Below are 27,498 nucleotides of genomic sequence, written 5' to 3' on the forward strand. Positions count from 1 at the left end.
ACCTTGTTATCCTTGCAACACTATCTCCTGGTCTATTCCCCTAGCGGGTTGTCTTTATTCTGGAGTGTGCGTAAAAAGGGACCTGCCTTCATTTGGTGACCCTTGCAACGTGATTTCATTGCTCCCATACTTGCTGAGGTATCCAGGCTGCCTCTCCAGAAGGGCCCTGCACACCTACAGTGACCAGTCCCATAATGTGTACGCTGTAGTGGCCCTTGCGGGTACAGTCTTTGCAGAATTCCCGCCTACTCGTTGAAGCAGGGTACGGCCCCAGGGAGAGGCCCAAGCCTGTTACAGATTCCCTGCGAACGGAGGCTTTTGGAAGAACGTGAACACGTGAGTAAAGCCTGCAAGGAATAACAATTTTCAGGTGGGGAAATAGGGCAGTGTGAAACGAGTGAACACGCGGTGAATGAAAGTGAAAGGATAGTATGACCTGTTGATTGAATATGTTTTTTTATTGGCCATTTTTATTAATATTATTTTTTAAGGTATATTAAGGATAAGGAAAAAGGAATACGGGAGACTCCCCGAGTGAGGGGAGAGGGTGGCGCCACAGTGCACTGTCTCCACCAGTGCGGGAGATAAATACATGAGGACATTTAGGAGCTGCGTTTAATTCGAGAGCTCGGGAAAAGTAGTGGTTGTTGTTTTAGCTTGTTATTTTAGTTTTAGTTTATTTTGTTAGTGAGGCCCAGGATGAGCGTGTATGGGAGGGGAGAAAGGGGGGAAGGGGGTGGGTGTGTGTGTGTGTGTGTGTGTGTGTGTGTGTGTGTGTGTGTGTGTGTGTGTGTGTGTGTGTGTGTGTGTGTGTGTGTGTGTGTGTGTGTGTGTACATATTGATAGTATTGACTGACGGTACGGACACGATTAGAGCATATGTGGTTTTAAGGTAATGTTGGACGAATTGTATTTTTTTACATTAATTGGGGGACAATTGTAAAGGCACATTTCTGATACCACACTGATTGGGCATAGCCATGGGGACAGACACACCCCTAGACCATATATGTAAAGCCCTGCACCTGTACGGTGACAAACTCAAGAAGTATCACAGCCAATGGATGACCGAGACTAAAGGCGAAGGAATGCCCCACTCCTGGCCAGAGCGGGGGTCCTTTGACAGATGCGCCTTGGACCATATGTCCACATACTTAACGGCAAGGTATAAGAGGAGACCATTACAGAACATAAGGGACATATTGGACGTCTGGAGAATGTTTGAGGAAAGAGAGGCCCCTGAAAGGGATGGGGCGACACCAGACAATGGGAAGAACACAAGTGCTGAGGAGACTGGGAACGCAGAGGAGAAGAAAATGGGGATTTATCCACTCGTCATGCGACCAGCTGAAGGGTACACTAATCAGACTTATGTGTCTGGGGGAACGATGATGGCCGGTCCGAGCACGGCCGGAGGCCCGCCATATATTACACCCCCTGAGGTGTCCACCCATATAGGGGTACGCGCGAGAGACCTTGAAGTGGCATTGGCAACTACACATACAAAATTAGCTAGGTTAAGAGCAGCTTGTGAAACAGCACGGGGATGAATGGACTTCCTGTTCAGAATTGACAGTGCCCCCATAAGGGCCGTCCATGTAGAGCGGGAGGGGGAAACAGACAGCCAAGGATATGAGAATGTGCAGAATGTGCAGTCCCGACGAGGGGATGAGGAATACTGAAGCGACTTTGACGACACAGAAGACATGGAGGTAGGGGCTGAACAGGCGCCCACCAACGCCCCAAGAGTAGAAAGCCTATGGAATGGAAGATAAAGAGAAAAGTTTGGCAGGATAGCATTGGCAAAGAAGAAGGGAGGGAAAGGAAGGACGAAATTACTGATGCCCTTAATTCATAAGGGCGCAGGGCGACCCCATTATGTCCCTTGGGTGCAGATGGACAAAAATAATCTTCTCAAGGCCCTCCCACAACTCACTGGGGGAACGGGTAAATGGATCTATGCTTTTGAGAAAAAAACAGCAGGGCTAACCTTGGCCATAGGGGACATTAAGAGTTTGCTAGTGGCTGCAGTGGGAGATCAGGCAGAGACAGTGTGGGTGAAAGCAGGGTACCAGGGAGTAACATTAAGCAACAACGCCCATGATGGGGCATCGTTCAATAAGATCAGAGTGTGGATATGGGATGCACTGCGGCGGACATTCCAGACACTCCCAATTTACAATCCATAATGCAATGCACAATGGGGGACGAGGAAGACGCTGCGCAGTACATTCTTAGGGTCCAAGATATGTGGAGAGCAGAAACGGGCAGCGCCTGGGACCAATCCACGTCCCTGTTTTACTTCATTGTAAAAAGAGGGCTACCCAAGGAGGTGCAGAAGGCGCTCGATAAAATTGCTGGGGTGGAGGCAAAGGGATGACCTGATATTCAAAGCATCATAGTGCACCATTGTAGGATCAAAGAGCGTGAAAATGAAACTGTTCAGAAGAGACAGGCGGGGGAAGCGAAACTAGCTCAAAATAAACTAGTGAAGGCAACACTATGGGCAGACAATGGACAAGGACAGTGGGGAGGAAACCAACACTTTGAGGGCCGCAATGAGGACGAGGTGGGTTCCGAGGACAATGGGGAGGAGGATTTGGAGGACAAGGACCAAGGGGTGCCGGGCCCGGACAGTGTTGGTTATGCGGGAGGTGGGGGCACTTTGAGAGAATGCTGCAGCAGACAGAAGAAACTACAATTACAATCAACAACCCCAGGTAGTCCACAAGGACACATTCAGGGGACATCCTTAACCCTGCACGAGACGCATCAGGCATACATGCTGCTGCCTCCCCAAATCCCCAGCCACTACCACCCACCACACCAGCAACAGACCATGCAGCCACACAAACCCCCGACCCAACCAACAGGCCGCGGAAAACAGACACCCCTTCACCACTGCGCCCAATGGAGCAGCAGCCCCATACTCGGGAGCCACAGTGGTAGGAGGGAACCCCTTCTACTTCACGGGGACAGACACCTACCCGGACTAGAACAGCCCACAGAGAGCACTTGCGTGTCCAGTACTGTCAATGACCTTACATCCAGAGGAGGAACCACTTGTGGGGGAAGAGATCAGAAATAAGCCATTCATCTTCATGGTGGACTCAGGAGCGGAGAAGTCGTGCATTAGAGAAGAAAACTTCCCGCTGTCAGGAAAGACTCTCGACACGCAGGGATTCTCTGGGGCTGCATTAATGGTTCCATACACAAAAGACTTAGATGTCAAGGTGGGAGGAAATGTTGTACGACCACCCCTTCTCTATTCAGAGTTCCCCTTTAAACTTACTGGGCAGGGACCTACTTAGTAAACTGAATATAACAATATAATTTACAAACAGTGGGATTGTCTGTGCCACCACTGGCATGTGCTCCCTCCGGGCGATGCTGGTGAAACATGCTGTGGCAAGTGAGATGGTAGTAAGGGGCATCCCTGTCAACCCAGACATGTTTGTTTATGGTGTCAGAGTACTTGCCTGAGCTGTCACCCAGATTACCAGGAAATAATGGAGAGTACCTCCAGATTTTATTTTCTGACCTGTGGCGCCTCCCAAAGTGGTTGCTGGCACAATCTTTTCATTAGATATGGAAGGTTTGCTTGTGACCCCCAAGGGTGCCAATGGCGCACAATGTTGTGTATTGACCCCAATGTATCTCTACGAGAAGTGACCGACGAGGACCTTTATTATTTCTCCATCATTATTGTAATCCTCAAACTCAAGATTTGCATACCCTGTGACGTAATGGTTTAATATAGAAAGGTGCAGAGCCCCCTTTTGGCTATTGTCAGCAGACCGCCCCCATTCAGTGAAAGTAATTTGCAATATGTCCCTACATATTTGTGGACCACAAACCCTCACAATGTGGGTATGTTAAAAGAGGTAACAACTGTAAAAATAACACTCAAGCCAGGAGCCATACTCCCATTAGTCAAACAATACCACATTATAGAGAGAGGCCGAAGGAATACAGGAAATAATGTAGGCCTTGTTGCAGCAAAGAATTATAGTGCCTTCTACATCACCATGCAATACCATGCAAGCCCTTTGCTCCTCTACTTCTAACTCCCTCAGGCTCAGTCGTTTTTTAAAGAAACAAGCTAAGGGCAGATCTCTTTCTTCGGCCGGGGCCTCCCTTTGGAACAGCCTCCCGGCCACCCTGAAACTTGAGGAGAACCATCTCTGGATCCAGAAGCACCTCAAGACCTTCCTCTTCGCTTCCGCCTTTGTGCCTCTTCTCCCCTGCTGATCTGTTTTCTCTCTCGACACCGTACACCTGGACACCCTCTGTCCTTCGGGCCCAGGTACCTGCTCATCCTGCGTACCTCCAGCACTGCCTCAGGGCCACTCTTTGCACTGGGTTTCTGTATCTGTACCCATACATTCCCCCACTCTTTTTCTGCACTTATCAGATATACACTATCTGACTAATCTTGCACTTGCCACTTGCTGTCTGCACTACCACTTATCACTGCCTTTATTCATTTACTGCACTTATTATTTATTCTTTTCTCCCGACTGTTCCGCACTTTCCACTTCTCCCCCTTCCTCGAACTTTCCCCCTTTTTCCCTTTCCATGCACTTGAGCATTCTTAATGTCACTGGGCCTAGTAAGATCGTTGTTTATTTTTGTTCTCCCTTGTTCCCCTCCCTTTGCTTGGTCGCGCTCTCAAACACACGTGTAAGAGCGTGATATAAATAAAATATCCTATCATACTGCTGTCTATCTAATCAAAAAAGCAACAGGGGGGGCAGTTGGAGGATGATTTAGGATTTAAGGCCCCTTAATGACATTGTACAAAAAGAGTTTTCACTTGTTCCCAACCCGGCATATCCATTTTGTGTAGCATTCCCAAAGAAGCCACCCATTTCACGGTGTTTGATTTGAAGAAGGTGTTCTTCTGAGTGCCCCTCCATCCAAATTCACAGTACCTTACAGCGTTCACCCTGGGAGAAAAGCGCTATGAACACTGTTGCTTGCCCCAAGGGTACTGTGAAAGCTCCAGTATTTTTAACAGGATATTACATGAAGATCTAGGGAACATTCAAGTGCCCATCACGATCATTCAATACGTAGATGATCTACTGGTCTGCAGCGACAGCGAACAGAACTGTCGAAAGAGATTCAATTACACTACTACAGTTGCTAGCAACGAAAGGATACAAGGTGGACAAGAATAAGAATAAGCTCCAGTACTGTTTATTGGAAGTGCTCTACTTAGGGCAACTTATCTCCGAGGATGGAAAGAGAACAATTCCAGACAGAGTGGCCACAGTGCGTGCTACTCCCAAAACCATCATAGTGAAGGATATGTTCCTAGGGCTCTAACTATTGTAGAGCATGGATCTTAGATAACGCAACGTATACAAGGCCGCTCCTACAGGGTCTTCAGGAGGCACAAAAGGAAGGCATCACAATTCAGTGGACAGCAGAAATGGTGACCAATTTCAATGATTTAAAAGAAGTATTCAACCGCTCCTGTCCTCGCCACTTCTGATTACAAGCAGGAATTCTACTTTTTTTCTCATTCAAATGGCACACTCATGAGAGCAGTGCTAACACAAAAGAGTTCTATGGGTCACAACCTCTGGCGTACTACAGTGGCATGCTCGATTCTGTCATGCAAGGATAGTTTGCATGCGAACAAGCTCTTACCGCTGCAGCCTTGGCAATTGAAAAAAGTTCCACCATTGTCATGGTATGCTCCGTAACACTGTACATGGAGCATTCATTCTTTGCTATATTGGATCGATCCACACTGACCACCCAACGGGCATCAGCATATGAGAATACTGTCCAGGCCTCACATCCGTGGAGTGCGGTGCAGAACAGTAAATCCTGCCACGTTCCTCACCAAGCCATGCACGGCTGAGGACATACAACAACATGATTGTGCAGCCTATGAAAGAGAAGGTGACGACATCGCCAAAGCCAAAGACAGCCCCTTAGAGGAAGGAGAAGTACTTTTTGTTGATGGGTCAGAGTGTGTGATGTCCTCCGATCAGACAAGGGGACACATTTCTTCAATGAACTCTTCAAGGAGGGGACTACTTTATTGGGGATTAAACATTTCATGTGCTGCATTTAGCACCCACAAGTAAAAGGGTTGGTGGGGAGAAACAAGAGCCTCCTTAAAAGCAGACTTTTAAAACTATGTAACGGCCTGAAAAAGAATTGGGTGTACTGTCTGCCCTTAGCACTATTCGATTTGCGCACACAGCGCAGCAATGACAACCACCTGTCCCCCCCACAAAAAAGTGACTGGTCGACGCATGCAAACACCCTTGTCACTAGTAAGAAGAGCATCGGATGCTCCTAGAGCTGTTACAATTCTAGGGGAAGAGTTCAAGCTATACCTAACCCAACTCACACGTGCGATCTGATACATTTCAAAACAAATTGCACCGCCCCACCCGGAAGACAGAGAAACTAAAACTGTCCCACTGGCAGACAGCACCCTGGCCCAACCATTGTTGCCCGGGGAATGGATACATGTCCGAAGATTTGTCAGAAAATGGAACAACCTCAGGTTCCATGGACCCCATTTAGTGGTGTTCTCCACCCCTCTTGCTGTGAAAGTAAAAGGGGCTGAGATATTGGATACATCTCTCGGATGTTCGTAGGGCACAGAAGGGCTCCACACCAGATACCCAGACTGAAAACAACACCACTACCTCAAATCAGTAGCGCTACGCTGACCATATCTGTGCATGTGAAAATCAGTACAGTACATTACATGCATTGCTGCTAGAGCACGAGCTACAGAAACTAAAAATCTCTCTCTCTCTCTTTCGCTGTCTCATCTTTTCTCTCTCGTCCTCTTTTCCATATCTCTTACCCTCCCCGTTTTTTCCCCATTTCCGCAGGTGCCACGATGATGGAGATGACACCATTAAGAGATTCTTCAAATGTAGATATTAGTCGGAGTAGAATTAGTTTCACTAAGGCCTACAGCTATGACTGTGGCCTCCATTTTACAGCTATTATGTTTACAATGTGTATGTTTGTATTAGTATATACTGGGGAACGTCTTATCTGGGCTGGCATTCTAAAAGAAGGGGGAGGTCTAAAGGGACCTTGAACAGGAGTACACCCTTGAATTTTACAGGATTAGTTTTGAATGGAACTGAAATAACCTCCAATATTACTGCATTCCTTTCAAATGTAACTGCAGTGCAATCCATTGCCTCTAGTTCTATCCTTATGCACTCCACAATTACCAAAACCGTCCAGACCCCTACCTCCTTCCCTGATACAATAATAAATTCCAGCCCAACCTTGAACACAAATGAAAGGATGAATGAAAGTACACCAGTAACAGTATTTGAACTGCTCCCCATGCCAACCAATGTATAACCACACCATTGCAATCAGTATTGGCTCCCAAACCACAATATGCAATAGTATAATGTTTGAATTACTAATGCCAGGTGTAAAACGATCCCTATGCAATACCAACATCATAAGAGACGCAATGTCAGTGGGAAGAAAGCCCACGTTGCGCAGTAACAGAAAGAAAAGGCAAACGCGCCAACATAAATATGACTCGTGTCATGGTTTAGGAATAGATGCAGTGGAAGACATTTGTCATCCCGAACACTCAAACAGTTGGTACTATGACATGAGTGCAATGGGAAGGCTAACGACTAATGGGAGTTGCTATGTTTTTTCCTTAATACTGCACGCATCTGGGGCACCCAAGATCTTAGTACCACAAGAAGTACCCATAATAGAGACACAATGTCCGATTCATCTTGCACTATGTAGGATCAGAGGCACTTTTCAGGCACGCAACATCCACTTACAACCTGTTGAGCCAACTGGGCGTGGCTAACTGGCCATGTAGCAAGACGTGCCTGATGGGAGCTGCTCCGGCGATCCGACATTGATCCGCATTTTCACATGCTGGAAATGATCATCCTGCTTCAATAATGAAAACACGGGCATATGAATAGATGCCCTGCCACTGCTAGCAATATTTAGCAGATCGCATGAATAACAAGAAGATAACTGACGCTGGAACGTTTGGCGACCCTGATACAGTGTATCAAAGATGGCGGACAACAATGGGCGAGTGGCCGCGGATGCTGGATTGGCAGAATGCGTGATGCATGAGGATACACTGTTACCTGGAGTTTAACAAAATCCTCGCCGTTTGAACAGGGAGCAGTGACTTGGCGTGAGGTTGTGCTGCCTGAGAAGACTGACAGAGCGGGTGTACCCGGGCTGTGGCCGCGAGGGCTGTGTGAGGAGAAGACAGGGGCCGGTGACCGCAGTCTGCGTGCCCTCCGCCCAACAGCGTGGGCATCAGGAGAGAGGCACCCTGCGGCGCGCAAGCACGGATGCAGTGCATGCGCTGGTGCCGTGTGCCAAGAGCGGAGGTGCGGCTGAGTGCCCGAACAGCGGACAGCTGCCGAGCGTGAGCAGAGGAAGCGGAGGCCCAGCGAATAAGTGCCGGGTGCCTGAGCAAGTGAATACAGACATCTGTGTGCGCGGATTATGGTGCCGGGACCCGCTGAGTCCAAGGAGATCTGGGCACAGAGCCACGCATAACAAGGGAGCCGCGCGGTCCCCTGGAAGAAATTTCCTTTGTCTCTCAGATACGGGGCATGGGGCTACCATCCTCGTCTGAGACGTAGCGCTGCTGGTGTACAGCAACAGCACCAGCGCCCGTGAAAGCGAGGCATAGAGGTTTGCTGCCTTAATATCAACGTTACCCAGACTCATCAAAAAGCGAGACTGGTGTTGCCGGCAGAACTTTCCTCCCTCACGATAGACAAGCTAGAAGGGAGGCATCAAAAACAAAGCGCTTCTGACAGTGGAGGGAAGCTATCCCTTGTGTCAACACAGGGGAGACCTAGAGCCTGAAGTCAGACAATAACGGGAGCAGCTACTGGACATGAGAGGTGCCCAGTGGAGCGCCTGATGTGGGTGGATTGCGCTGCTGTGGTTGCTGAACGAAGGTGGGGGTGACAGAGGAAAGGAAAAGGACTTCCTGAACCGTCTGGGGCGCAATGGCATGACTGGCGTACCACACGAGCCCAGAGGCGCCGGGGGAAGGTAAATAGCCTGCAAAACACACAGGCTGTGCTACAAGAGCGGAAGCTGGAGGGCGCAAAGTGCGAAATTGCGCCGAGAGGCAGACGAGCTAACCGACACGTGGGAGGACATAACCCACTTGAGGAGATCGCTCGGTGCGCAGAACACCAGGAGGGTGCCCTGAAACAATAACCAGGAGTAGCCCGCAGATAACACGGTGGAATAGAGCGGCGGGCTTGCTGTGCCACGTGCAAAGTGGTAAGGGACACTTGCCCTGGATCACAGGATGACTGGGAGAGTGATCAAAAGCAAGAGCAAGCAACCCACGATGGAGGCGTTTGCCAAGACGCAGCAGCCTCCAGCTGCATCGGCGCTGGTGGGCGCAAGTGGGTCCACGGGAAGCCCAAGTGGAACTGAAAACCACCAGATCTTGGCAGCCATAACAGAACTAAAGGACTCCTGGGGGATAGCAATGGCGGAGTTAAGGACCTCCTTGGAGGCTAAGATCGACGCAGTGGGGATAGATGTCAACTTGCTACAACAAGATGTCAGGGCGCTGGCAGACAGAACAAGCAGCCTGGAAAGTGCTGTTAAAACTAACACGACCACCAGCACTGACAATGCAAAGGAAGTCCACATACTAAAACAGCAAGTGGCCAACCTGGAGAATCGTGCGGAGGAGGCGGAAGGGAGAGCGAGAAGGAACAATATTCGAGTGGTTGGTCTGCCGGAAGGAGAAGAAGGCCAAGACCCCACAGACTATGTGGAGAACATGTTCCTGCAGGAAATAGGAGCTGACAAACTCTCACAAGGATTCACAGTGGAGCGTGCACACAGAGCCCTCATGAGGAAACCGGAGCACCTCCCCGCGCAATAATTGCCAAGATTCTGAATTATAAAGACCGTGAAAAGATCTTGGAGTATTTCAGGAAAGGGGGAACGATAGATAAAGCCTCAGCTACCATCAAAGCTTACCCGGATTATACAATGCTGGTCCAGAGGCAGAGATATAGCTATGTAGCGGTGAAGAGACGGCTGCGTGCGGCCGGCATCAAATATATGCTCCTGTACCCTGCGAGATTGAAAGTGCTACATAAGTGCACACCCCAGAGGAGGCTGCCACATGGCTGGACCTACAGGGTTGCCCGGAACAGGATGCTGCACGGGCCCAAGGAGAATAAGATAAGTGACTGAGGCAATTCATGTGGACTAGTATGTCACACTGTGAGGTATCCCAGCAGAGGCTCGATAGGAACTTTAAAAGATGAGAAGGGATGGGTAGCGCGGAAGCTAGGTTTGGATATCCTTGATTCTATTGAGTGGCATTGGACTGGAATATAGAGCTTTGATTGCATAGGCACATTGGATAATAGCATGTGGTTGAATTGTGGCAAACCGCAGCGACAGAACACAGGCACCCTACCCCCCAAATAGTCGTAGAAGTAGTAGGATAGCCATTAGGGCTACCTCACCCTGCTGAGCTTCGAGTACAAGCCATCGCCAGAAAGTGCTAGATGCGGGGGTCCCTGAGATCCAGGGATGGAGCTGGGCAACTGTTGGGGGCGGGGGGTGCAGTTGGGGAAGGGAAGGGTGGCAGGCGGGAGAGAGGGAGTGGTGTTTGTAGTTAGGGGAAGTTTGAACTGGGGAACAAGCCTATATAGACAGGAATGGGAAGGGGAACTGGTCTGCACTGATGGGGGGGGGAATGGGAACTCTAACAAGCCATGGGGGACCTTTAAATAATTACATGGAATGTCAGGGGCCTCAGTTATCTAAAAAGGAACAAGGTTATGTTGTACCTGCGCAGACAAAATATTGCACTGCTGCAGGAGACTCACCTGACACGGGAAAAGCTGGGAACAGTGGTGAAGAAATGGAAAGGGTCGTGGCGGGGGTTCGACATACACTGCCTATGCTAGAGGAATGCTCATCTTGGTGGCGCTGCATGTCCCATTTCACTTGTTGCAGGAAACTGCGGAAGCAGATGGGAGAATGGTTATACTGAGGAGACTGGTGGATAACAGGGAGATATGCATTCTGAACACCTACGGCCCCAATCAGAATATGGCAACATACTTCAGAACCCCGAGTACTAATCTTAGCATGTGTATGGGGAGTGCGGTGATCTGGGGTGGGGATTTTAACTGTGTACTAAACCCCAGGGTGGACAGATCAGATCGGAAGTTTGATAGACCTGCCCCAGCGGCAAAAGCGCTGCAGACATTGCTAGACGACTTTGGTCTGGTGGATGTGTGGAGAATGAAACACCCCCAAAAAAGGCAGTACACGCACTATTCTGCCCCGCAACAGTTGCATACGAGGCTGGACTATGTCTTCGCCACGTCGGAAATAATGATGGAGACGGCGCAGGCAGAATATAAGGCGAGGGTCCTATCAGACCACTCGCCCCTGGTTATTGGCTGGCAATACTGCCCCCCCACCCCCTGAGAGCGAGGATCCCGACATGGCGTCTCCGGGCAGAGGCGCTTAAAGACCCCCTTTTTAGGGAAGATTTGAGGTGAATACGGGTAGTGTGGACTCAGCGAGCACGCTATGGGAAGCCTTTATAGTGGTGATGCGGGGCGTAGCCATAGCAAAATCTAAAAGCCTGCAAGGAGGAATCCTGGCCGATCTACAGGAAGCAGAAAGGGAATTCGAAAAGGCGCTGAAGGGGAGAGATGATACTGAAAGACATGGGGTTGATACTTAAACTGCAACAGACATGTGTGGAGCAACGGGCTAGACTGTGTAATCTTAACTATAAAAAATATAGAGAGAGACAGCATGCGGGAGGAGATAAAACAGGAAGGCTTTTGGCATGGTTATACAAGAGCGAGATCCCCAGAGCCACTATTAGGACGATAGCAAGAGAAGATGGCAGCGTAGCTGATACCCAGGAGGGAGTTAATCAGGAGTTTGCAAAGTACTTCAGGGAACTATGCGAGGATGAGGAGAGAAGCAGTTATGAAGAAATAATAGATACACTTGAAGACATAGGTTTGCCTAAAATAAGTGCCGAAGAAAGAGAGGAGCTGGATGCACAGATTACCTTGGAGGAGTTAGAAGAAGTGGTGAGACGGCTACCTACTAGTAAGACCCCAGGGGCGGACGGGTTTCCAAGTGAGTTTTATAAAGTGTATAAGGCAGGAGTGCTCCCCCCGATGTTGGATATGCTAAATGAAGCATTTGAGATCGGACTGCTGCCAGAGTCACTTAGAGAAGCGATCATAATACCGCTTCCCAAACCAAATAAGCCTGGACAGGCTTCTATAGACCATTGTCAATGCTGAACCAGGACAGCAAGATATTGACGGCTGTCTTGGCAAGCAGACTGCTAAGAGTCATTGGCAAACTAATACACCCCGACCAGACGGGCTGTGTCCCGAATAGGAACATAACTCATAATCACAGACAGCTCCATCGGGTTGTTGAATGGGGGAGTAAGAATGAGGGTGAAATGGCAATAGTGTCCCTAGACGCTGTGAAGGCCTTTGATTCTGTCAAGTGGCCATGGCTGCTGGCAGCCTTGGCGGGCTATGGTATGGGGCCTGGATACATAAAATGGGCAAAGATGCTATACAGTGAACCGTTGGCCAGAGTCAAAACAGGAGCAGTGATTTCCGAGAGATGGCAACTAGGCAGAGGTACCAGACAAGGGTGCCCATGGTCCCCTATGCTGTACATATTAGCTCTAGAACCCTTGGCGATATACCTCAGACAACAGTACGATACTATAGGCATCGAGGTGGGAGCGGAGCGACACTTGATCTCCTTGTATGCGGATGATTTGCTGCTGTACCCGAGGAACCCGGAGGAGAATCTCCAGTACATCCTGGAAGTTATGGATAGGTACGCGGGGCTGTCTGGCATAGAGGTGAATCCTCAGAAGTCTACTATTTTTCCGCTAGGTAGTTATAAGGGGATCCCTGTCGGGCGGCTGCCGGTGCTGCAAGCTCCGTGGGCTGTTGGTACTTTTTTCGGGACCTTGGGATAGATGTGTACCACACGGTGGAAGAAGAACATACGCACAACACTGAGGTAGCCATAGTGAAAATTGAAAAGAGTATGACATTTTGGGTGAAGTTGCCTCTAGCAATGATGGGACGAGGAGCAATGGTCAAGATGGTGGTCTTACCCAGGCTCCTGCATTATTTCGGGAACATTCCGTACCTAATACCTAAAAAGTTCTTCACCAGATTGAACGGCATGTGCAGGGACTTCTTGTGGCAGGGTACTAGGAATATGGTGACACTATGGAAGTTGCAGAACTTTTATGAAAAGGGGGGAATAAAACTGCCTAACTATGAGGTCTGTTACGTAGCGAGCCAACTGCAATATGTCGCTAAATGGCTCTCCGACGAAGCGACCCCTGAATCCAGGTTGTTTAGAGTAGATTGTGCCCCATTTTATTTAAAAGAGATGATTTGACTGCCCAAGACAGAAATGAAAGCGCGCCCTAAGATGATGATTCTTGGGTGGAGGATGTGGCGCCGAGCATGCCAGATGATGGAAAACCCAGTCCAATGTTCCCCGCAGATACCGCTGGTTGCGCTGGCTGGGGTAGATGAGCAGCTACGAATGACATCAGGAACCACTGGGAATCGGTGGGGTTGATGACTATGGGAGATGTCTGGCGGGAGGGGATTATCATAAACTTTGAAGAGCTAGGAGAGGAAGTGGGGGTTACACGTGGGTCAATATATTACATATCATAGAATAAAGCAGAAAATTAAGAAAACTTGGCCTGAAACAGTACTGGAAGAAGAGCCGGATGTTACCATAGACACGATATATGATATAACGGAGGGAGGGCATGAGATTTCTAGATTGTACGAAATGATGATGTCCAAGGTTGGAAAAGAACTAACGCAACTGAGACTAGAGTTGGAAGCGGAGGTGGGAGCCCCGATAGAGGACGGGATGTGGGAACGTGCCCTGGGGTACAATAAAAAGGTGTCAAGAAACGCTAGATTAAAACAGATACAATTATACATCACGCATAGAGCATACATGACACCCATGAGGATATCGAGGTTCGAAAATGCTGGCAAACAAGCATGTCCCAAATGCGACGAAGAACAGGCTGATATGGTACATATGTTCTGGTCCTGCCCGGTGATTGAGCATTTCTGGAGCGAAGTAGCCGGGAAACTGGCGGAAAAGGGGGTCACTATAGTCATAGAGTCAGCCTGGGCCTGCTTACTGGGGGGGGTTCCCCAGATCGCAGAAACGTAAGCATGTGAATAAACTGAAGGATTTAGCATATGTGCTCGCAAAAAGGATTATTGCCATGGGATGGAAGACTTGTCATAGGCCAGAAGTGGAGATGTGGTGGAAGGATTTGCAGAAGTGGGCGGAGGCGGAGACCATGGTATGGCAGGAGGCAAGTAACATAGGGGGAGAGGAAGAGGTGGGAACCCTGATGGCATGGAAATAGTTGGTAGCGGAACTGTTTGGAACGATACAAGATTTGACAGAATCCACTGAAAATGGGACCCCACCATGCGGTGCGGATACAAAGTGAGTGGAATAAATAGGCTTGTAAGGGGGGGTGGGATAAGGGGAGCAGTGACTAAAATTGTGTAACAAACAATGTGAAAACATTTCTATTGATATTTGCACTGCAATTTTGGTTTGTATTGGTTTTGTTTGTTTGAATAAGTAATAAAAATTGTTTTAAAAAAAATAAAATAAAAATAACTTGTTGAGCCAGATACCTGAAAATGCAAAACGAGTTCCACCAACCCCAACTGTTTCAAGGCAGAAGGACTGGTCGGATATCCGGCAAAAACATTAGACCTTGGAGAACAAGCATGCACACAAATATGGACAGAGCATGTTGCAAAACTAACATGGATCTCAGCAATCGAGAAAGAAGTGAAGGTGCACCAAGAAGAAAGCGACAAACTATGTTTTTACAGTGAGGGAGCTGTCTCAGGGGGATCAAACAAACAATGTAACAGAACCATACTAATTCCAGATCTCTGAAAAGGTACAGCGGCGCTGATCGATTACTACTGGGTCTATGGCCAGAAGGCGTACTTGTACCTCCCGCCATCTTGGAGGAGCTACTGTTCGCTTACCACGCTGCACTCGCCCTGCTTGTAGTACCAGAAGAACACCTAAAGGGGGGGATCCCTTGTCTGATGCAGAACAGGCAGTGCCCCTAACTACAGAAGTAATGCACACTTTGCCACCTCCAGACTTCCACATCCTCCCTGAAAAGGAACATCATGCTCAGCTGAAGAGAAACAGTCTTCAAATTACTTATTTCAAGAATCATCTGAACTGCTCGCACAGATACCAGATGAATACAAGCTTTATAATTCAGCAGAGACATTTTTTGCATCCTTAATACCCAGTATCAAGACACAAGCAAATGCTAAATGGCTCCAGATAGTTCGGTGGGAACTGATCCAGCTGGCCAACGATACTGAACAAGGGTTCAATGTCATAAAAGTGGAACTAAGAGCCCTAATAATAATGATTATGCACAATAGGTACATGTTGGACCTCCCGACGGCTATGGAGGGTAGTGTTTCCAAAAAGATAGGGAGTTCATGTTGCACATCCGTACCTTCTGAAGACGCTGAAAATGGGACACCATCACATGCCACTGTAGCAGTGCATTAACTTGGGGTGAAAATGAAAAAGGAAGCTGGAGTCCAGGAAGAAGACTAGTTCACCATGGCCTTTAGCTGGGTTCCATCATGCCTTGGAACATTGGTAAAAATGTTGGTGCCCATCTTTGTGGTTATCCTGATGATCTTTTGCACGTGGCAATTGGGTCTCCGATGTTGCGCCAAAGCTGTGCCTAATAGTGCAATGATGATAGTGACTATTGGGAATAATAATAATAAAATACCTCATGATACAAAGGAAATAGAAATCCAAACTGAACACCATGATGGCTCTGCACACCACATGATCCCCCTCCCCCTCGGTGACATAGTTGACAACTTGTATCACACAACCATTTTACCTCCCCGGAGATCCTGAAAACTATAAGGAAGTATGGGTAGACTTGGCAGGTTTTATATATATGACCTGCACACCTGAACAGTACGCTCAGCATGGGAAAGGTTTGAAACACGTGTAGACGGCGTGGATGCCTATAAAGGGAACCTCAGCATGGGATGAAGCAGAAAGAAGGGCACATGAGTGGAAATATGGGGGGGGGGATTTGTTACTGTAAAAGTAACGAAAGGGGGGAATGTTGGGATAGAAGAACAAGTTACTTTCTTACCTGGTAACGTTCTTTCGATGGGATGGTCCGACGACGTATTCCATATCTATGACAGGTAATCACCACAGCTGTGCTGCTTCGGAAACTTTTTTCGGCGTCTGCGTCCTGCATTGATGACATCGATGCGCCGTCGTCGACCACCTCCTCCGACATCATCCGATGTGATAAGTAGGACGCACGACGCCCGTAGCCTCAGTTGTAGTTTTTTCCCCCAGAACGTGTGACATTAGTCCACTGCCAGTCAGACACAAAGCCTTGCCGAACGTAAGCTGCAATCGCATAAGAAATTCTGCAGCGGGGAAGGTAGGGAGGGTAGGGAGGGAGCGATATGGAATACGTCATCGGACCATCCCATCGAAAGAACGTTACCAGGTAAGAAAGTAACTTGTTCTTCGAGGGGATTGGGTCCTCCGACGTATTCCATATCTATGACAGACTCCCAAAGCAGTACCAGAGCAAGGAGGAGGGAAAGAATTTAGAATTAAAATTTAGAATTGCCAATCAAATAGAGCAAAGGACCGCCTTGCCAAAGGCCATATCCTGTCCTCGGATGGAATCGAGGGAATAGTGGCGTACAAATGTATGTAGTGAAGCGCAGGTGGCTGCATCACAGATGTTGCGAATAGGAACACCCCTCTGCAGGGCAGTAGATGCAGCCATACCCCTGGTAGAATGGGCCCGCAAGCCAGCCGGTGGGTCCTTACCCGCCAAGCGATAACACTCCGAGATGGCCAAAATAATCCAGCGAGACAAAGTCTGTTTCGTCACAGCTTGTCCCAAACGCTTTCCAGCGTAACCAATAAAGAGTTGATCATCCACTCTGACCCGGGACATGCGTGAAACATAAAAGCTTAAAGCTCTCCTAGGATCAAGCCTATGGAGCCTCTCCTCTTCCTTACCAGGATGCGGAGGAACATAGAATGCCGGAAGAACAACCTTCTGGGCCAAATGAAATTCCGAAACTACCTTCGGAAGAAAAGAAGAACGAACTCCAAGGACAACCCTGTCCTTGTGAAATACAGTGAAGGGTGGCTTAACTGAAAGTGCCTGCAACTCACTCACTCTGCGAGCGGAAGTAACCGCAACTAAAAACACAGTTTTCAGAGGTAACAGCCTCAAAGGGCAAGAATGTAAAGGCTCAAACAGAGCACCCATAAGAAACTTAAGAACAAGGTTTGAATCCCAATCAGGCACCAGGAAAGGTGACAGAGGGAACACATTAGTGAGCCCTTTTAGAAACTGTGAAATTAAAGGGATTTTAAAGTAGGAACACTCTTCAGACAAACACTTAAAGATGGGCAGTGCCGCCAGGTAACCTTTAATAGTACCCACTTGCAAGCCCCTGTGGGCCAAAGAAAGTAAAAAGGACAGAACCCTGGGGATGTCACATGCAAAAGGATCCACATTCTGAACTCTGCACCAGTCGTAGAACTTACGCCAACGGTACAGAGACTTTGTTGCAGGCCATCGGGCCGAGAGCAACACCTCCATCACGTCTTCAGGGAGGTCCCAATCCTTATACCTCAACCTTTCAGAAGCCAAGCGTGGAGGTTGAGGGATCTGACCTCTGGATGGAGAACCTGACCCCCCCCTCCCGTGAGAGCAGATCGTCTCGGTAGGGAAGACGACGTGGAGGGCAGATGGGCAAGTCGAGAAGGTCCGGGTACCACGTCCTCCGAGCCCACGCCAGAGCAATGAGGATCATCTGGGAACCGAACCTCCGTAACCTCCGCAGCACTTGCAGGATGACGGGGACTGGAGGAAACGCATACAGCAGTGGGAATGACCACTCCACCACAAACGCGTCTCCTAAGGCTCCTTTTGGAGGAAATTCCCGGGAGCAGAACCTCTCGCACTTCCGGTTGACACTGGAGGCGAAGAGATCCACTTGAGGGGTCCCCCAAAGGGCGAAGATCTCCAGAAGAATCTCCTGAGCCAACTCCCACTCGTGAGAGATCATGCTCTGCCTGCTCAGAGCGTCCGCCGTCACGTTTTCGTCTCCGGCCAGATGAACTGCCGAGATCGAAACTTCCTGCTGGATGGCCCAGAACTCAAGCTGCATCGCCTCCCTGCACAGAGGAAGTGACCCTGCCCCCCCCCCTTTTTGTTGAGGTCAGTCGGCAGAAAAGCCTTCAGGGCTAGCCTGACAGCCCTCAGCTCCAACAGATTGATATGGAGTCTGGACTCCGACGGAGACCAACGACCGCTGACTGTCAGCTCGTTGGCATGAGCTCCCCAACCCGTGAGGGATGCATCCGTCACGATCGTCACTTCCGGCCAGGGAAGCCAAAACGGAGCCCCCTTCATCAAGTTGCCTTCGACGGCCCACCACAGAAGGTCCTGGGCGACCGAGGGCGGCACCTGAACCGGGTCCAACATCCTGCTGGAGGACTGCAACCATTTCATCTTAAGTGCCCACTGCAAAGATCTCATCCGCAGGCGAGCCTCTGGCACCAGAAGAATGCAGGATGCCATGAGGCCGAGCAACCTCAAGAACTCGAACGCTGGGAGCGGCTGGGCATGCTGAAACTTGTACACCATCTACTGAATGTGAAGAGCCCTCACCTGGGGAGGAAAACACTGCCCCAGGGAAGTGTCGAGCACTGCTCCGATGTACTGGAGCCGCTGTGTTGGCGTCAAATGGGACTTCTTTAAATTGATGGAGAAGCCCAGCCTGTCAAGGGAGTGGCAGGTGACGGACAGATAATCCAAGACTTGCTCGGGAGAGCTCCCCCTGATCAACCAATCGTCCAGGCAGGGGTAGACGTGAATCCCCCCTTGCCTGAGATGCGCTGCCACCACCACCATGAGCTTGGTGAAAACCCTCGGGCGGAGGTCAATCCGAACGGCAGGACCCGAAACTGAAAGTGCGAGTCGCCAACCGCGAACCTCAGGTACTTCCTGTGCTTGGGATGGATCGGCACATGGAAGTAAGCATCCTTGAGGTCGAGAGACACCAACCAGTCCTGAAGCTGAAGGGCCTGGAGGACTTGAGAGAGAGTAACCATCTTGAACTTGTCCTTCCTGAGGAGTTTGTTCAAACCGCGCAAGTCCATGATGGGTCTCAATCCCCCGTCTTTCTTCTAAATCAAAAAATAAGGGGACTACCATCCCTTGTTCCTCTCCGCTACAGGCACCAGTTCTATGGCGCCTTTCTCCAGCAGGGCTTGAACTTCCTGTGCAAGGAGCGGATCCGGACTCTTCAAGGAGAGGTTCCCTGGTGGATTGTCGCGAGTCCTCTGCCGAAAGGGAAGACAGTAGCCGTGGGTTATGATCTCCAGGACCCACACATCTGAAGTAATGGCTTGCCACTCTACAAGATGCTGCGCCAGCCTTCCCCCAACTGGCGAACCATGGGACCTGGCCTCATGACTGAGTGGTAGCGGCTGCGGCGTTGCCTGAGGGCAAAGAGGCAACTGCCCGAGCGGCCTTGGCACCATGGGTACTCTGTCGTCCACCTCTGGTAGCCCTGCGTTGGCCTCTTTGACTGCTAGCTCCTCTCGCTTTACTGAAGGACGAATAATAGCGAAAGGAACCACCCCTCCATTGCTGTCCCCTAGGATGAAAAGGCGGAGGTTGGCGAACTGCAGCGCCCAACGACTTTGCTGCAGCTTTGGAGGTCTGAAACCTCTCAAGGCTCTCGTCAGCCTTGCTGCCAAAAAGGTGTTCACCATCAAAGGGCATGTTGAGGAGCCGGGACTGCACATCAGGAGCAAACCCCGACTTCCGCAACCACGCAAACCTGCATATCACGGTGCTCGCCGCCATGGACCTGCTGACGCATTCAGCCATGTCCAAACCCGACTGAACGGACTCACACATGGCATCCTTACCATCCTGGACCATAGCAAGGAAACCATCCCGTTCGTCCCCTTCGGGAATATGTTCAGCCGCTAACGCAACACAGTTCCACAGAGTGTGTGTGAAACGAGACAAGGCACATATGGAGTTGGCCGCCGGAAGCGCCATACCCCCAGAAGAAAACACTCTTCACCCAGCCATCAAAACGTTTGTCGTCCCTATCAGGAGGGATGGTAGGGTACGATGCCTGCTTTGCCGGGGCCGTGGCCGCCTGCACCACCAAACTCTCCGGAGTGGGGTGCCTGGTCAAGTAGCAGGGGTCGCTACTGGCTGGATGGTATTTTCACGACAAAGACCTGCCTACCGCCGGGAGACTCTCCAGAGCAGTCCAAGCCGCTGCCACCCTTCTCTGTAGAGCCATATGAAACGGCAGTACCGGGTCAGTTGGGGGACCAACATCAAGGATGTCTATAAAATCATCCTGCACAAACTCCCCTGGGGGAGCAGACCATCGAAGTACTCGGAGACCCTAGCCATAAGGCGCCGGTACGAGGAATCGGCATGAGAGCCAGGCTCAGGCCTACAAAACTCCACCTCCAGAGAGGTGTCCAGTCCACTGGCATCATGCAGTGACTGCCTCAAATCGTCAAATTGACTATGGCCTGAGACCATCTCATCTGGAACCTGACGAGGAACCAGGCCATCAGAATCCTCATCCACCTCCGAAATATAATCCAGGTGGTGAAAAGAAGGCACCCGAGAGTGCTTACTCTTAACTAGAGCCTTTCTATGGGGTTCCTCCTTGCCACGGGGTACCTCCGACACCCCAGCCACGAAAGGCGTTGAGGGCGAGAGGATCGGCATCGATTAAATCGGCGTCAACGTCAGATGCAGTGCCGCCAGCATCGACGGCGTCGACACAGTCCTCGAAGCCGGAGCTCCGAGCGTGTCCTTCGACGACCTGCGCGTCGACGGCTTTGACGACTTCCTCGGAGCCGGAGCCTCGAGAACGCCCGTCGACACCCTCGACGCCTCAGGCGTCGATGTCTTCCTCGAAGACATCACAGGTGCACATGGTCTCGAACTCGTCGAGGACGGGGACCTGAAACGGGTACGTCGAGAACGAGTCCCCTTGTCCGAACGGGACCTCTCGCGTGACTCGTGCCGACCACTCTTGCCAGCGGTGTCTCTCGACCTCTCACGGCCGACCCCACTCGGGGGCGCGGACGGCTTAGTACCCTGCGACTCGAGAATCGCCAGCATTTTCTTCCCGAAGGAAGTCCATTCCTCCGGCGTCGCATGGCTGGTGGGGTAAGCGACGTGCCGGGCAGAATCCTCAGAAGAGGACCTGGAAGACGACCGCCGTCGGCGCTTCCGAGAATGCCTCGAAGAGGCCGAGGAGTGGCAAGACCGACTCCTAGAAGGAGACCCACGAGACTTCCGACGATGACGCGGAGAGTCACCTCTCGAATCATCCGTCGAAAGCCCCGCAGATTTCGACTTCCGGGGCTTGGACACCCGACCTACCGACAACTTCTTCTTACGTTCCCGTAAGGCTTTGGACGTGAGCGACTGGCAGTCGATACAGTCATCCATGTCGTGGGCCTCCCCGAGGCACCAGAGGCAGGCATCGTGCGAGTCAGTCACCGACATCCTGGACCCACACTCCCCGCACTTCTTGAAGCCCGGACGCGGGGTCGAAGACGAAGTAGAAGACATCTTCTTACGAAGGATTTTCTCACAAAAACGAACAGGTTCGAAGAACCGAGAAGAACAGAACTCCAAAGAGTCGAGGCGTTACCAAGATTCACGAAGCAACACGTTCGCGGAAAAAACGGAACCGAGGCTACGGGCGATGTGCGTCCTACTTATCACATCGGATGACGTCCGACGAGGTCCTCGACGACGGCGCATCGACGCCATCAACGCAGGACACAGAAAAAAGTTTCCGAAGCAGCACAGCTGTGGTGATTACCTGTCATAGATATGGAATACGTCGGAGGACCCAATCCCCTCGAAATGAGCCCATTACACCCTCTAGGCGCTTCCAAGTAAGACAAATATCATATGAAGTAAAATAACGTACAAGGGGGGAGTAATCCACGCTATCAGACAACATATAGTTGCTCTTTGGCGCTTATAAGTAGATGCCTGGCACTAGAAAAGCTCATAGCCCTCAACTCCGTTTTGTATTAGGCCCAGAAGGGATGAGCTACAGGCTTGCGCTGTTCGCGTTCCTGGTTCACAAGGCCCAATTTCTGTATAACATATTGGCTTCGCAAGAGCTCTGTTCCCACGGAGGTCTACTTCCCCCCTCATCCCTTCAGTGTTGCGAATATTTAGTATCTTCCAACGGATTGCGTCCTGCAAGAGCGTGAGACAACACCAGGCTCCACGCTGCATTCATTTATCTCCACTGAACGTTCATTGGGCCTCTAACCCCCACCAGCCAGGCCGGAGCCAGCCCCACACCACTGACTCGACCCCCAAACCTTGGCATTCCTCGTTAAGCACGCGACCACCAGGTCCCAACCCCCCTCAAGTGTCCACAGAAGATGTAAGCATGCGCAACTGTATTTCTTCCTAGCAGCAACACATATCCCTTGTAACACGAGGTACCGGGAGGGATAAATTAAAGATCAAACCCCAGGGTGCAGACCTTGAGTGCAGGAACTCCATTATCAATGAAGACCCGGATGTGTGGGTCAGCATGCCTGTATATTATCCTCCCTTCCCCCTGGCATCATTTCCCGTGCCGCCCAGGTGCCTGCCACTATGAGTTAATATTCCGCCTTAGCTTGTTTAGTTTAGATAGGAACTATGTATAAATGCATGTCCTGACCTTCACTGCGATGATGAGCCCAGCTGACCTAGGTGGATCCAGACCGACGCGGAAGAACCAGCCAATGACTGCCTGCCATCCCCTATAGAGCAGGCTCATATGTATGGTGCCTCCAATCAATGGCACCAAATTGTACTGCATGGCGTGACGTGTTTGGGGTTTTTAAGCCCTTGTTTGTGAATGTACTAGTTAGAGATCTCTCGAGCAGCAGAATCCTTTGCTTATAACTTTATTCTGTACAAATAAACCTTTTTATCCATCCTTGCAACGCTATCTTATGGCCTATTCCCCTAGCGGGTTGTCTTTATTCTGGAGTGTCCGTAAAAAGGGACCTGCCTTCACAACCAACAATCAACAGGTGGGGATCTGGAAGAAGTCCGTAGCTCAGTAGTTGTAAATGTCAGGCGAGGTTTGTCTCGAAAGGAGGGGATTACAGGCCAGGGTTGGATCAATAGTCTAGGACATTAGGTGTTTCCTGTTTCAGTAGCAGGTGATGCCAGGTCAAGCAGGACATCAGTTGCTAATGCGTCAACCATAGCTTGAGAAATCCCCATGTACAGAGCGTGATGGATAATTCTTAAAGTTTTAATTCCTGAACTGTAGGAAAAATGTGTGATTGTAGGAACATTGCAAGGTTGTACAAGGCACAAAGGGTGGCAGTGAAAGTTCAAGCCAAAAATATTTCCCTGTTTTGCAAAAACAGACTTCCCTTAATTTGTTATATGAATGCTGAATGGGTGCACAGTGATGTTGGATCATTAGCCACTGCTCGGTCAAATGTACACCATTTCAAAGGGCTGAAAACTAAAAGACTTGCACCACAACTACACACATTAAAACCCAGTTTATCCACTGCACCAAGGAAGGATGTTGGCCCAAGAAACCAGACCTACAATGCTGCATTGCAGGTGTCCCACAGAAGAGAAAAAAAATCATATTAGATATCCAAAATAATTCAAGGGAGACTGGGTCAGGTCCAGCAAAAGGTTACAGATAAAATAGGACAAATGTGACAAGCTACATAATATGCCTCACACACACAACTTTAGGTACCAGAGAACAGAATTAGTATGGTAGACATTACCATGCTTAAGGCACATGGTTGTACCACTGTGGACAGCTGATCTTAGAAGGCTCAGATATTGTTTTCTTATGCACAGTAATACATTACTTGCCTGCTCATTATCCTCCAGTTGTGTAACATCTCTTCCACATGCCTGAGCAATGCGCTTTCCAGCAACTAGATTCCCAACTACCATAGAAGCAGGGCCAACATCTGAGGAAGAGAGAAAAAATGGGCCTCAATTAGAGAACTTTATTTTGTTAACCTCTCAATCATTTTTTATTAAGATCAGCAGGTAATTAAGAAAAATCAAGGAATTAAGATGTCTGGACATAAGAGAAAATGTGAAGGATATGGAAAAAGAAAAATAGAAAATGCAAGTGAAAAGAGAAATTATTCCTACAGGAATACAGCACAAAAATGCAGGAAATTAAGACAGAATAAGGCAGTCAAACTTAAAAGGACCAGTGAGCAAAAATGAGAAAAAGTGCTTGCAAAGCAAGTTAATTTGTGTGTAAAACACAGAATGTGTACCTAAAACAGAGAAAACCTGTGCAGGAATACAATGAGCATCAGTAACTAAAAACATAAAATCAGATAAACGCAACAATGAATGAAAATAAAATAATCTATAGAAACATTTTGGGGGAAAGGGATGAGTAAAAATATAAAGAACCTGGAAAAAGAGCAAGGGAATCAGTAAGAGGGATGCACATGTAAAGAAGGTGGGAGGGGCTGGGTTGCTAGCGCTCTCAATTGAAGTTTAAAAGAACATTCTAATGAGAGATGGGCCAGGAAATAAAAGGAGCTGTGCGGTGATCAGTCAGTCAAAGGTCTTGGACCAAAAGGGGCAGATCGGTATTGATTAATAGAATGTAAGGTGGGCAGAGCACTGATGAGTGCAGGATCAGAGAATACCTCAGATGGGTGTTTTCAGGCCTGGGGGTTGGCAGGAAACAGTGGGGTTGAATACTTAGTCAATAATGGTAAAAAAGCAGTATTAGGAAAGACTTACCAGGCTGCTTCTGGCGGGGCTTTGGCAGGTTGCCCACGCAGGTATGTGGGCACATGAGAACATTGCATGGGTGTAGAGCCCCATCCAGAAAACGCTGTTTAGTTTCAGAAATGTGGATGCCGCCGAGTGGAGCCTTTGGCAGAGTGTTGGCTGGAACCAGTGCCAGACAGTACACGCCCACCTGGTGAATGCTGTCTATTGCCTGCAGGAAAAATAAGTAGTCAATCAGCGAGACACCAACCAACCAACTCATTTTTCTTTTGAAACATCCAAAGTTCATCCATTCGATTTCTGTCACACTGACTGTAATTCCCCCGCAGGTCATCCTTACTCCAACCTGCTAGCTTCCTACACTCCAATCCAGCTGGTCGCAGTCTGCAACACTCAATTCTAGTGTGACATTCGCAGGGATTGGATACTACCAGACACACGACTCAACACTCCCGAGTGATGGTTCAGGTTCCATCTTAGAGCTTAGATTGATATTTTTTGATTGGCCATTGGCTGTCAGGCCGCGTAAGGAAGCAGGAAGATGTACTTACCTTTAACCCAAGTTCAATATGGATATCTTCATTATTAATCTTCATTATTGTTCATAAACTCTTGAATAGCTCTGCCTATGGGTGGGTTCTTGGAAAACATTACCTTACAATATACTAAAACAGGTGACTATCCAGTTTTACTTCACAATTTCTCTAGCCTAAATATGGTTTTACTCTACTTTTGCACCTTAAAATAAAAATCAGTTCAAATAGAAAAAATGGACAAGGATACCGACCGTGCAAAGGTAGAAAATGTTGCTTTCACTTTATGTCTGCCAACTTCCATTAATAACCAAGCATGCACTGTATTGACAATTAAGTCCTCAATGTATGTTGTTGTGCTAAACAGACTAAAAGCTTCAGAATTGAGACATCCACCCTTTCCTGAATTATTTGGGCAGGAGGGATGGTAGTTTACAAATACTAATGACGATGGCCATGATGGATAGCTAGGATAAGTAGTCACTTTTCTTTCATTAATAGTCAAAACTCTTGACAGAATTATGAAACCTATCCCAACCCGAGAAAAAGGTAAAACAGCCTAGGGTTGGATGACCATTCCAGTAAATCCATATCCAAATACCTTTATAAAGGATGCCTGCCCCAGCTGGGTATATTGTTTCACATCAGAATCCAGACAGTAATGCTGAGCAAACATCTGGATGGATTTATGCAATACAGCCCTACAAATCTCAGTCCTATGTAGATTCCCAGTATCTGCTTTCCCTCTCATGGCGAGCCCTAGATTTACCATGGAAAGTTTTGTTTGCCTTCAGATGACCCGAGTGAAAAACAGAAGATAATCCACCTTGTTCGGAGGGTTTTTCAAAGACTTGGAGAAGCCACCAGGGCAACATGGTTGTCTCCACCAGAGTTGAACTTAACTACTCTCTTGGTGGTAGTAAGGAAGAACAGTTCTGGCCAAACTAAAGGAAAACAGGGTTACAGTTAACAACAAGGAAGAAAATAAAAAGGCACCAAACAGGTGTAGTACAAAAATACGCTAATGGGCTAAGAAAGACTTTATGCAATTAAAGGTAGGTCAAAAACCAGTGAGCTATATATATATATCCAACAGTTAAAACAAGCGGTGCACCAGCACCACACAGAAGCAATCTACCGATGTATCTTCATCGAGGAAATACAAGGCTGCAGTTACATAAAGATGGTACACAAGGTACTTTATTCCATCCCCAAGACCAGGGTGAAAAGCAAAAGGTATTCAGTGTTTCGCTACTGGCACGTAGCTTGTTCACATACAAATTTCACACAGGGTTGTCAGGCCATTTATACAGTCTCTATGGCTTAGCACTAGACACAAGAAAAAGTGTCAGCCATCTGGCCAGTATAAGGTGCGCCCATTCATTGCATTTCAGGCAAGAAAGTGTCACTGTGTGGAAACGATTTGATGAACATATGCTTAAAGAAGGTTCTGGTTACTGTGCCCTACTCAAATTCACTGACAAAAAAGGTTGTTACAGGGACGTTATAGTTCAATTGCCCTATCAAATTCAGTGCAACAAGTACATGAAAGGAACATTATACTTACTTTGCACTAATAACAACCTATCCATATTATGGTTACAAGTGATGTCGTCAATGACATTTGTGATGTCATCTTTCCTGTCATGGGTGTTAGTCTTATCAGTGCACAGTGGTGGCGCGAGTTATGGTTGCTTAGCTTACCGTAACTGGTGAATTTCTGGGGTTTTTCAGTTTTACTTGTAACCATAATATAGATAGGTTGTTATTAGTGCAAAGTAAGTATAATGTTCCTTTCATGTATTAGTTGCGCTGAATTTGATAGGTTTTTTGTTAGGGCAATTAAACCATAACGTCCCTTTAACAATGTTTGTTCATGGAATCCTTGGCAGCCCTCATAAGGAACTTGTTGAAAGGCCAAATTGCCCTGTGTATGTATCCATTTGTGCTACCTTTTCCCTTTCC

General features: G+C 48.7%; 1 protein-coding gene across 5 annotated transcripts in view; it reads right to left on the reverse strand.

The window, feature by feature from the left end:
- Nucleotides 1-27,498, reverse strand: part of DIP2A (disco interacting protein 2 homolog A) — a 2,340,120-nt gene that overhangs the window by 629,246 nt on the left and 1,683,376 nt on the right. For all 5 annotated transcript variants that reach the window (XR_011274713.1, XR_011274712.1, XM_069616034.1 and 2 more), the window contains 2 exons: nucleotides 25,010-25,211; nucleotides 24,107-24,207 (listed from right to left, as the gene is read on the reverse strand). Coding sequence is in view for 3 of the 5 variants with exons in the window: in XM_069616034.1 (XP_069472135.1) it covers nucleotides 24,107-24,207; nucleotides 25,010-25,211 (303 nt within the window). In the remaining 2 variants the exon portion in view is untranslated. The remainder of the gene's footprint in view (nucleotides 1-24,106; nucleotides 24,208-25,009; nucleotides 25,212-27,498) is intronic.

This window comes from Ambystoma mexicanum, chromosome 9, assembly GCF_040938575.1.
Source record: "Ambystoma mexicanum isolate Mex_15411 chromosome 9, UKY_AmexF1_1, whole genome shotgun sequence".
Lineage (NCBI taxonomy): Eukaryota > Metazoa > Chordata > Amphibia > Caudata > Ambystomatidae > Ambystoma > Ambystoma mexicanum.